Source organism: Parus major, chromosome 17, assembly GCF_001522545.3.
Source record: "Parus major isolate Abel chromosome 17, Parus_major1.1, whole genome shotgun sequence".
NCBI classification, from domain to species: Eukaryota; Metazoa; Chordata; class Aves; order Passeriformes; family Paridae; genus Parus; species Parus major.
In genome coordinates this window covers 7,378,314-7,390,353 of record NC_031785.1, presented here as the reverse complement: position 1 = coordinate 7,390,353, position 12,040 = coordinate 7,378,314, and the positions used below count along the sequence as shown (strand labels likewise).

General features: G+C 45.7%; 1 protein-coding gene across 2 annotated transcripts; it reads left to right on the top strand.

Moving 5' to 3' along the window:
* Window positions 1-3,664: 3,664 nt before the first annotated feature.
* TLR4 (toll like receptor 4) lies at window positions 3,665-11,778 on the top strand. 2 transcript variants are annotated; one of them, XR_004499678.1, is made up of 4 exons: window positions 3,665-3,853; window positions 4,637-4,803; window positions 6,057-9,298; window positions 10,830-11,778. XR_004499678.1 is itself a non-coding variant. In XM_015644481.2 (3 exons), exons 1-3 carry the CDS (start codon window positions 3,749-3,751, stop codon window positions 8,311-8,313), a joined length of 2,529 nt encoding a protein of 842 aa, XP_015499967.1. In that variant the 5' UTR covers window positions 3,665-3,748; the 3' UTR covers window positions 8,314-11,778. The 2 variants fall into 2 exon arrangements, 1 of the variants encoding a protein (XP_015499967.1); XM_015644481.2 differs by having other exon boundaries at window positions 6,057-11,778.
* The last annotated feature ends 262 nt before the right edge of the window (window positions 11,779-12,040 follow it).

Below are 12,040 nucleotides of genomic sequence, written 5' to 3'. Positions count from 1 at the left end.
TGAACTCTGTTCAGTGCCACCACTGGCAATGGGCTGTGCGGCATGAAGGGACTGATTCCACCTCTGTGCTCTTCCTGGACACTTAGAGGCACCAAAAACCCCCTGCATTACAGATCCTGCATGTTCTGGAGCTGCAGCTGGAGTCAATCCCTGCCCAGGCAGAGAGAACTGATGCTGGGTCTTCTTTGGGTCTGACATCCCAAAGTGAAGGAGGAATTTCTCATCTGAGTGTTCTCTTTTTCAAAGCTAGGAGATCCAGAAGCAGAGGCAGGAAGTCTTCCAAGCTGATCTTCTGTCAAGTGTGAGTTGTGGTTTCCCCAGCCCTGGAAGTGTCAAGGCCAGGTTGGATGAAGCTCTGAGCAAGGCAGGTGTTGGAACAAGATGAACTTTAAGGTCCCTCCCTATCCCAGCCAGTCTGTGATTCCATTATTAGACCCACTTCACATGGGGAAGCACCAAAAGTGAGAGTGACAAGCTGTCTAGGACCTATTCTGATGAAATCAGTGTCTCAGCTCCCTCCCAGCCTTGCTGCAGGCTCTGTGTGCTCCAGCACTGTCTCTATCCTGTGGCTGCCAGGCCAGGCAGGGGTTACTGTGCGAGGCAATGACTCACCAGTTTCATTCCAGCTTTTGTGGAATGTGCAGCAAAAAGATCTTAAAGATGTTCTCTCTCTTTCCACCATTTTCCCTTGTAATTTATATAAATTGTTTTTCCCAGCAGAATGGCTGGGAAAATTCAACTTGCTGTTAAATTTGTGCCATGTTTCCTGTCACTCTTCCTTTCCACTCAGACAACCTTTCAGGCCTGGACAGGTGACTGACTTGCTGAGTATAAGGACAGACAGGTGAGCTCCAAGGGTTGGTAGCTGCCTGCACCCCCTGAGCCTGGATCCCTCTGGAAAAGTGGCTGATTTCAGCCTAATTCAGGTGACTGCAAGGCTGGCACTGTGAGAGTTCAGAAGGGACATGTGGCCAGCCCAGCTGAGAGCAATGCTGGCTCACTTGGGGTATCCTGAGCTTCTCAAGGACTTTTGGAACCTCTTGTGCTGCTCCCCATCTTCAGCTCCACAAGTCCTGTGCTGTGAAAGTACCAGCACCTCAGGAATGCTCCAACTCTGATCCATCAATCTCTCCCCTCTGATCCATAGCTCATAACCAGATAGTTGTTAGAGATGGCTCTTGCACATAAAATAAGATCTGCTTTTGTTTAATCTTGAAATAGTTTGTGTAACGTTCCTCAGCCTGTTTGTAGACAGACTTGGGGAAGTGCTTGAGATGAGTCCTGAGGTAAATAGGGCCCCTCTGCAGGGTAAGAGTTGTTGGTGCTGGGTTACCTGTGACCTTGAAACCACCCTAGGTGCAGACAATCCTGTTTTTATGGCTCTCACCACTTGTCTTGTCCAGGAGTTTTGCTAATTTTGCTTTTTGGCTGGAGTACACGAATAATTTTCTTTTAAAATAAGCAAGTACAAGATGTTTTGCCAGTTCAGCTGCATTGTGGCTGTCTTATTCTCTGGATTACCTTGCCTGAGATCACAGAGGCTGCATATGCACTGTCTGCATTGTGTTACTTATATTATAATAAAGTTCAGGAGCACAAAGATGACTCAGGCACGTGTTTTTGGAAACACAGATTATCTGTAACACCTCCTTGCTAAGAGATCTTTAATGATCCCACCAGCAAATTGCCAGAGTAGTGAATCATGTTTGATTTTAGAAGTTATTCCTGTCATTTTAAGGGATTCCAAATAACTCTTTTGGTTTTTGTGAACACACAGCCATCATGGCTCTCTCCACATTGCTGTGTGCCAGCTGAGCAATATGAAGTTAACCAGCACCGACTTTCTAAACTGGATTTGATCTGCAAACTTACATGTTTTCTGCTAGCACCCCATCCCCTGCAGTGTCTGTAGGATTTGTGCTCAAACAAATTCAGATGTGTGTTGTGAAACTGTCCCTTTTGACAGCAGCAGAGCCTTCTTTGAGTGCCCTTCAAGCTGCACTTCCCACTTGACCTCTGAGCGTGGCTGTGGGAGGGGTTTTGTGATGCTCCCAAACTCTTCAGCATCTTCAGTAAGTCTCCATTGAAATGGTAATTTCTAGAGCACACTTCAGGCTCATCTCAGCTTTAGATAAAAATTAAATGTGGATTGCCTCATTCTGCATATTGAATACTAAGGGATGCACTCATTTGTTCTCTCTGCAGACACACGATGCTCTGCCAATTTCCTTAATCCAGGCACAGAAGCAGTCAGCAATTGTTTCCATTCACTTTTGATTCCATCTATAAAAGGAAATACCTGCAATCACCAGAGGCTTTTCAGAGCAGGGATTTTGTAGAACTTGTCCAATTTCAACAAACTTTTTGTCTGCTGGCTTAATGGGCACTATCTGGCTGCACATCAGGGTGTCGGTTTTAGCTCCCATTGTGCTGCCATGTGTTTTTTATTGCAGAGATCATCAGTTATTTTAGGATTTCCCCATCTCTCCTAGGCTCTCTACTAACCTGTCAAAAAAGTCTAACCCCCACCTCTGAAATATTTTAAACTTTTCTTTATAAGTGGATTGCTGGCTGGGCTGATATCGCATCTTATATTTAATATCAATTTTCACAGACTTTTGTGAGTCGTCACATTTTATTCCATCTTCATCTAGACCAATATTCCACCCTTGTCTCGTATTTTTGCCACTTCTCTGTCTTTGTGGTGTTGATAAAACCCAGTAACCCTATGGCTGGATCCCCAGTAACATTTCTTAGTTATCTCCAGGAAGACAGGAGCAGATCCATGAATGCCCAACCATTTATCAGGGTAAATGAAGGAAGCTTTATTAGAAGGCTCAGAGCTTACTTAAATTAATATTGCCAACTGTGGGCTTTTATAAAGGTTTTTTTTCCCTGAAACAATAGTCTGCACTAGGAATTCAGCATTGAGATGTTCTGTGGCCAGGTATCAAACAGAGATTCAGGCAAGAGCAGGACAGGGAGCAGCTCTAAGCCCAGCTCAGGCTGTTTGTGCCTCTCTTTTTTGCTGCCCTCAGCAACTTCTTCCACAGGAAGGGTGGCAAGGGGCAGAATTTCTGTGACCACAGCTCTGATTACTCTGTGAATCTCCTTGTGCCAGGCCATATTTCTGCAATAATTGCAATAAAGGTCCAGCCAGATGGATAAAACCTGGATGTTTGTTCACGAGAGCTTGGCCAGAGATAAACCTGTGCTTACCTGGCTTAAGAAAACTTCTGCCACAGCTGAGCTCTTCTCAAGTTCTTGCCAGGGTGAAGCTGGGAGAATGGAGGAGTGCAAAGACAGTCACCCTCTCTAACCAGTGAATTTGAATTATGAAAGTGGAGCATGAAACTGGGCTCAGAATTGCGCAATATATTCTATTTGTTTTATTTTTTTTTGCCAATTTGACCTGAATTAATCAGAGGCAATCAAGTCAAGTGACACTGATGAAACTATTCCTCTTTAATTTCTTGCCCAAACTATATCTGTCATTGCTTCTTCTTTTTTTATTGTTTTTTTTTCTTTTTGTTTTAAACAGTTTTTAAAAAAACAATTTCAAGAAGAGCATTTCACCAGTGCATGTGAAGAAACAAGGCAGTGACCAAGTTTCACTTCCCTCCTCGTTCTCTGCAACTCTGAGATGTTCTGTGAGAGGCAGGAGTGGTGCAACACCACAAGCAGGAGCTTTCTGTCTCCAGGTTTCTCTCTCCATGCTCCTTCCTCCTGCACTCCTGGTCCCCTGAAGATGCCCAGCAGAGGAGCCCATCCTGTGGGGACACTCCTGGTGCTGCTGCAGCTGCCATTTGTCCCGTGCCCAGTGGCAGGCTGCCTCCTGGATCCCTGCTTGGAGGTATGTGAGCTCCAAGAGAGCACAAAATCCTTCTGTTTCTCTGCTGCAGCTCTTCCCTCTGCTTGGGGGATTTGTGCCTCAAGCCTTGAGTTGTCTTAGGAAAGCCCAGCTTTTTTTTCCAAGGTTATTGTCAAGGTGATTGAAGTATTTGAAGTAAATTCTGGTCTCGAAAATATCCGAGAACCAGAACCAGCAGCAAGAACGTTTCTTCTTGTTGGTTTTCTGTGCTTCTGCAGTTTTGTAATAGATTATATTTCCCTTAGAAGGGATCCAAACCGTGTACTTTCTACAAAACACAGATGTTTGCCTGGTTTGTGCAGTAGAGTGATTTCACCAAGCACCAACAGCCATTTGCAAAGCTTTGCTGACAAAAATTTGCTTGCAGAATAACTTTGGTTCAGAACTGAGAGCTGTTCCTGGGTATTCAGTGCATCTATGAGTGTTTGTCCTGCTGGCTCTCTCAAAGGTTGCTGCTGGTTCATCTGTAACCTCAAGGAATGCTGTCCTGTAGTTTTGTCCCACCTTCAATCAGCAAGAAATACAGATGTTTTTGAGACCAGAATTTAATTCAAATACTTCAATGACCACACTCTTCCTGGGGAGTAGGTGCTATTAGAAGTGAGAAAAATGCTTAGGGTATGTAACATTATCTCCTAAAACTCAGGGCAGCTCCTTTAGGGATGAACCACAAGGCAGGGGTCATTCTGCCCCTGCTTTCCTGACATTTTCTGGCACTTCATGAAGAGCAGATGTTGACCATGAAGGGATCTGCCTCTGTTACAGGTCACCCCTAACACAACCTTCAGATGCACTGGACTGAACATCTCTGGAGTTCCTGATGGAGTCCCAAACACCACCCAGAACCTGGACCTCAGTTTCAGCAACCTGAAATCACTGGAGTCAAATTATTTTGCATCAGTCCCTGAGCTGCAGCTTCTGGATCTCTCAAGGTAATGGGATTTATTATGTGGGTACTGGTTAATTTTTCTTCACCAGCTGGGTTACATTGGTGGTTTATTTTGGGGTCTATTGGTTTTGGCTGGGTTTTGTTTGTTGGGTTGTTTTTGTTTTATTTTTTTTTCTTGTGACTCTGTCCCTGTGTCTGTCATTTTGCACATCCCCATGGAGAAGTGATGTGCAGATTTTAGTCAGTCACTGAGTGCACACTCTGCACTCAGAGCTGGGTCTGTCAGTCTGATCTTGTAGGTTGGGATGTGAGAAGGAGGAGGAAGATGTTTCACTTGTCTATGAACAAGGAAAATGTCAGACCTTTCACTGTTACAAAAACTCTGAAGTGGAACATCTTGGGTGAGCTGTTTTTCTAATCACAGTTAAAAAAAAAAATAACATGAAGGTACATTCATTTTCCAAAAGGCTGTTTTAAAATATCAACATATTCTCTTTTCCTTTCTCCTCACATATCTGGGGGAGGAGATGGGGGAGGCCTATTAGCAAATTTGAATTGATGTATAATTTCCATTAACTTCAGACAACAGTTTCTCTGGGTAAATTGTTTCACTGAGAAATGTCACTCAGTCCCATCACAGCTCCAAAGTGGCTGAGTGGCAGAGCACATTTGCTGTGAGGCACTGGCTGGATTATTAAACTAATTCTGCTGCATTTTACTGCAGAATGGATTTGGGGCTCGAAATTTGGACCTTTCCACATCAAACAAACCTTAGAGGTTTGTTTTCCCCTCTTCCTTTTCTCTTTCAGAGCCAGCACAGCCTGGGGTCTGCTCCCTCTGAGCCATCACCAGATACCAAGTGCTGACAGAGTTGTGAGCTCTGCCACATCTGCACTGCTTTGGTGCCCAGATGTGGCTGAGGTGGCAGTCTGAGGGCTGGGGGTGCCAGCTGTGGCTTCTTCCATCAGTGGTGGTCATCACAAAGTCACTTTGGCCTAAACTGAAAGCTAGGATTTTTCTTTCCTGGTGCCTGGACAAATTTTTGATCTTCACCAGGTCTCCAGGTCTCCTGCTTTGAATTTAAGATTAGAGAGGGAGGAGAGGAGGAGGTGAGATCAGTTCTCCTGCTGGAGGAACATTCCCTTTGAACATCCAGGGATGCTGGCTCTGCCCAGCACAGCGAAGCCAAACCAGCCCCCAGCATGAGACTGAGCCTGAGGATGTCACAGCAGCTCTCAGGGAACAAGGAAAGGACCAGTGTTTCATGCACTTTTATTTTCTTTTCATGCCCAACAGGTGTCACCTCCACACAATAGAAGATAACTCCTTTATGGATCTCCATAGACTTTCCACCTTGATTTTAACTGCCAATTCCCTCCAGCACCTGGGGAAAGCAGCTTTCTATGGCTTAACATCTCTGAAAAAACTGGTTCTGGTGGAAACCAACAGAACCTCTCTGTCTGAGCTGCCCATTGCACACTTGCACACTCTGCAGGAGCTGAATTTAGGCCACAACAGCATTACTTCATTGAAGCTTCCTGAGTATTTCACCAACATGACCTCCCTCAGGCACCTGAGCTTCTTCTCTAACAAGATCACATCAATCTCCAGAGGAGACCTTGATGCCCTGAGGGAAGGGAACAGGCTCAACCTGACTCTGGTGCTTTCCTTGAACAATATAAAATCCATAGAGCCGGGGGCCTTTGTGGGGATTCACCTCGCTGAGCTGGCCCTCAGGTCCGCTTTTGAGAACTTCATGATGCAAACTTCTCTGCAAGGCCTGGCTGGTTTGCAGGTCAGCAGACTCATAGTTGGGGAGTTCAGGGACAGTAAGAACCTGCAGGACTTCAAGAGGGGGCTCTTGACTGGACTGTGCCAGGTACAGATGGAAGAGTTTGTCTTAATCTGCTTCAGGGAGTTTGAGGATGACACAGACACTCTCTTTAACTGCATAGGCAACGTCTCCACTGTTCGCTTGGTGGACCTCGGACTTGAGGAGATATCACAGGTTCCTGCGAGGTCTAAAGTGAAACAGCTGGAATGCAAAAAATGCAGTTTTGAGGATGTGCCTGCCCTGAAGCTGTCGCTTTTCAAGGAGCTGAGAGTGCTCCGTATTACCAAGAACAAAAGACTCAAAAACTTCAGTCAGAATTTTGAGGGTCTCACTAACCTGGAGGTTATAGATTTGAGTGAGAACAGACTCACCTTCAGCAGTTGCTGCTCCCCTCAGTTTCAAAATTGTCCAAATTTGAAACACTTGAACTTAAGCTTCAATTCTAATATCAGATTGACTGGAGATTTCACTAATGTGAAGAATTTGTTATATTTGGACCTTCAGCACACAACTTTATTTGGTCCTGGCTCCTACCCTGTCTTTCTGTCCCTTCAGAAACTGATTTACCTTGATATTTCCCATACCAAAACCGAAGTTAAATCCCAGTGCACATTTTGTGGCTTGAACTCTTTGCAAGTGCTCAAGATGGCAGGAAACTCCTTTGAGGGCAATAAGCTGGCAGGCAACTTCAAAAACCTAAGTCACCTCCACACCTTGGATATTTCAAGCTGCAAATTAGAACATGTGGATCAAAGTACTTTTGATGCCCTCTCTGAGCTAAAGGAGCTAAACATCAGTAACAATAAGCTCCTGACCTTCGATCCTGGAGTCTACCAGCCCCTCCGAGCCCTCAGAGTCCTGGATTTCAGCAGGAACCAGCTGACTGTTCTGCTGCACTCAGCCTGGGAAATCCTGCCTGACAGCCTGGTCCTGTTGGATATCTCTCAAAACCTGTTTGACTGCTCCTGTGTGTACCTGGACTTCCTGACATGGATCAAGGAGAAGCAGGAGCTGCTGCAGAACAAGGAGCTGATGCTGTGCCACACTCCCTCGTACACGGTGAACGTGAGCCTGCCAAGCTTTGACCTGTCCTCCTGCCACGTCAGCGCAGGCAAGGTTGCCTCCTCAGTGGTTGTGCTGCTCTGTGTGGTGGTTTTCCTTTTCCTGATTTACAAGTACTACTTCCAGCTCTACTACTCCGTGGTGCTGCTCAGTGGGTGCAAACACTCCGCGGAAAGAGGTGACACCTACGATGCCTTTGTCATCCACTCCAGCAAAGACCAGGAATGGGTGATAAAGGAGCTGGTGGAACCCTTGGAAGGGGGAGCACCTCCCTTCCGCCTGTGTCTGTACTACAGGGACTTCCTGCCAGGGGTACCTGTTGTCACCAATATCATCCAGGAGGGGTTTCTCAGTAGCAGGAATGTCATCGCCGTCATCTCCGCCAACTTCCTGGAGAGCAAGTGGTGCAGCTTTGAGTTTGATATTGCCCAGTCCTGGCAGCTGGTGGAGGGAAAGACTGGGATCATCATGATTGTGCTGGAAAATGTGGATAAGGCCCTGCTGAGGCAGAGGCTGGGGCTGTCCCGGTACCTGAGGAGGAACACCTACCTGGAGTGGAAAGACAAGGAAATAAGCAAGCACATCTTCTGCAGGCAGCTGACAGGGGTGCTGCTGGAAGGCAAAAAATGGAATCATGAGGAGGTAAAACTCATGTGAAGAGAAAGAAAGGTTCTTCCTCCCCTGTCTGCCATGCTGGCCTGGGCTGCTGGATGGTGCTCAGAAGTTCTTCTGTTGCTGTTCAGAGTCAGAGGGAGTGGATGGAAGCACTACAGACATTCCTGCCTTGCTGGTCACCTTTTCTCAAGGAAACTTGCAAGATAAGGAGTGAGGAGGGCAGAAGAATTTCCTGAGCTCTGTGTTTGCCCATGGCTGTCACCCACAGGTGAACCAGCAATACCTCAGGTTTGGTGGCTGTAGGAACAGGCCAGTGCAATTACTGTCATCTGGCTGCTTCTGAAGCTGGATTTGGGTCCTGAGACCATTTACCCAGAGCACCTTCACAGTCTGTTGCTTTGAGTGGAGCCCAGACTCTCAAAGGTGAAGACACAGGATTTTCAGCTCTAAAAACTTTATCAAACAGAAACGAGGTTTGGATTCCGAAAGTCTTGTGCCTGCCTCTGTGGGCACCATGACTCAGGGGACAAACCCTCCAGAGAGCAATGGGACATCCTACAGCCCACCTGGCAGCTGCTCAGGGAACCTGAGTGGTTTTGTCATCAGGGAGAGAGGTTTCTGTGGCTGGGAAATTTGCCCAACATGTTTCTTTCAGTTTTATTTAGACTAAGACCAAATATTGAAACCTTCACCTGAAAATCTTACTTATATCCATGTTTTTTAGCATTTGAGAGGACATTTTGGAGTTTTCTTGGGGGAACAAGACATGTGTAACACCTTTAAACTGAAATATTTTTTTGCTCCCACTGCTGCTCCTCATCCAGTGTTTGTGGATATGCTCTGGGACTAATCTAAGCAAGCAAAATTGAGCCTGAATGAAGTATTTTGATGTTCACACCCAGCAAGTTCTAGATTAAGCTTTTTCACTCTCTGGATCAGCCTTAATTCACTGTTGGAAGGTGCTGCAAGAGCATCCAGGGTTTGAAATGGAGTTCAGATCTGCCTGTCTGCTCAGCCTTCCCCAGGGGTGAGTTTTGCTTTTGTTCCACTGAGAAACACTTCGCAGGGAGTAGAGACAGAGGGGAAAGGTCTGGGTTAGCTGAACTAAGTGTACCCCAGCACTGTCCTGAATCAAGGGAAGGGAAGTCTAAATGCCATGGAATCATATCAGGGAGCACTCCATTGACGTGTGGGACGTTGGGTGGTGCAGGAGAATTTCTCTCTTTCCACCAAAGGCTCTGGTTGGGATTCATCACTGAATTACTCTGGTTTTAATCTTGCTAATCCTTCTATAATCAGTGGTGTTCTGCAGAAGCAACTGAGTGGTGAATCAGATCTGATATTTATCTGCTCACTTTTCTAAGCACCAGACAGGGGCATTTCCATGGAAGCAGGATTGGGGATCAACATCAGACATTACTGGGTAGAGAGGGAGAGCCAGGCCTTGTGCTGGCAAAAGCTGAATCACAGCTCCCTCTCTGTGTGCTGTGTCAGACAACACTATCAAACCCCCCCACAGCCCTCCCTAAGCTTTTTGTGTGACCCAGGAGATGAAGATTTAAAGAACTAAGCTTGGTGCTGCGTTCCTCTGCTCAAGACAGTTTGTTCTGCATCTGATGAATACTATGCCAGCAATTCCCAAAATGAAGTTCTCCTCACCTCTGCTGGGATTGATGGGTCCTGCAGACCTTCCTCCTCAGCCTTTCAACCCCACCTTCCTCCTCCTCCAGACACAGAGGCTGCTGGAGATGGTGGGGACAGTGAACCAGCCACAGCTCGAGGTCCCCTGGACTGAGGCCAAAGGAAAGCACAGAGGACAAAGCAAACATTAGCTTGAATTTCAGCAGCTCCAAGTTAAATTGAGAAACAAAAGAGGAAAAATTAAATAGAGTGGGAGTTCCTGCTCCTGAATTGAGCAGCAGTGAAGCCACATTTGTCCTTCACTCTTTCTCTCTGTGGCTCCTCTGCAAACAATTCAGTGGATGTGTATTTCTGGCACAAAGCACAGAGTCCTGTGATTCTTGATTGTAATTATAACAATGAGTTTCAGAAAGCCTGTGAGTGGTTCTGGGCATTTATAAAAGGGATTTAGGACAATATTGTTTAAAAAGTCAGTGTTTTTTTGAATATCAAAGCAACTTTAGGAGAGCAGGAGTGATGCTGAGACGAGGCTCCCACCAGCACAATTTTAAAAGACACTGGTCACTTGTTTTTCTCTTCCTATTCAGAGTCTCCACAGCAGACAAGAATGTGTGAGTTGCCCCTGGCTGCCTTATTGTCCAAGGAAAAGCCACAAAAACATTCATAACTTCAGCTGATCCTCTGTGATCTCTTCCAGCCTGACTCACTCTGTAATTCTGTGGCTTGCCCAGGCAGTGCTGAGGTTTATGAGTCCAGGATGGACAAGACTGTGTGAACAGTTATATTTTCACCATTTACCCAGCAGAGATACAGTAGATCTTTCTTTGGAAGACTCAAAGCAGCTTTCCCCAATGCTAAACACAGGGGAATATTGTGGTTCCCACAGAATCACATGTTCTCATTTGCCTTCATTGCAGGGAGCAAATGTCCAAAGGAAAACTCAAGGTTCTCACGTTTCCAAAGCTGCTGGATGTGCTGCTTGAAACTGCCCACTCTGCAGCAAGTGGCTTTGATAGGATTTACTCAGTGAATGAAAAAGTGAGCAGCCAAGCAAACACCCCTGCAGGTCTGCATTCATCTCTCATGTAAATATCTGAAAATATTCCAGTTATTAAAGCATCTCTTTTGCCCAGGTCAAAAAAAAAAGAAATGGAGACAAAGCTCCAAAGGGCTGTTGCATCCAAGCTATTCCATCTGCAATGGACATGCCCTGATTTCACTCTGATCTTCATTTCACCCATGCAAAATGCCAGGACAGATGCAGCTCTGGGCTTCCTTGCCTTGTGGAGGGTTCTGTGTGAGGGGCAGGACATCCTGATGTGCTGGCACTGTCACCAAGCCGTGCTTTGCTCAGCTCAGCTCCCTCATTAGTGGGATTGCCTTGGTGTTCCCCACCCTGCAGCAGCTGTAACAGCTGGAATCCAGAGCCATGTGCAGTCCTTCCCACCTGGATCTGGCTGGCTGCAGGAGCAGCGCTGCCAGAACGCTCCCCTGGCCCCCCTGAGCAGGAGCACAGATTTCCAGAGTCACTTCAAAACCCAGCAGAACGAGGAAAAGCAGCTGGTTTCCCTGGTCCGACTGGTACTTGACAGGAACAGGTTGAAAGTTCTCAGGGAGAGCGTTTGTCCTTTGGGAAATGCTATTTTGTATGTGGTTTATGCAATTTAATGAGGTAGCATGGTGAATCTATGGAATGGGAATTGTCACAGCAGAGTTTCTGGTTTACTGGTGCATATAATTTTGGAATAGATATTTTTCATGGAAAGAGTGATATAAAAAAATGCTTTGGAGGGGCTGAAAAAGGGATTTATAATAAAAGTTAAATCACTCCACAATGTCATTTTAAAAAATGTCTGCTTAGGCTTATGTTGTTATTTTTCAGAGTATATTTTCATTTTAAAGTTTGTTTCTTTTTACACAATCTGACTATCCTCCCAAAACAACACCAAAATGTAAAAATGTTTCTCATACACCCAAAACAAAAAACCCTGGATTTTGTTTTGTGGGATTTTTTTATTTTTTATTTTATTTTTAGCATGCTGAAAAGTATGTTTGGCAAAACAGGAATTCCTTTTCTATGACAGCTCTTACCATGACCCTCTCACAGTCAAACCTTCACCTGCCTGTG

Excerpts from the sequence above, each read along its gene's own strand:
- TLR4 (XM_015644481.2), top strand. The coding sequence starts at position 3,749 with ATGCCCAGCAGAGGAGCCCATCCTGTGGGGACACTCCTGGTGCTGCTG. Across the intron at positions 3,854-4,636 it reads TCCTGGATCCCTGCTTGGAG|GTCACCCCTAACACAACCTT; the intron begins GTATGTGAGCTC and ends CCTCTGTTACAG. Across the intron at positions 4,804-6,056 it reads CAGCTTCTGGATCTCTCAAG|GTGTCACCTCCACACAATAG; the intron begins GTAATGGGATTT and ends CATGCCCAACAG.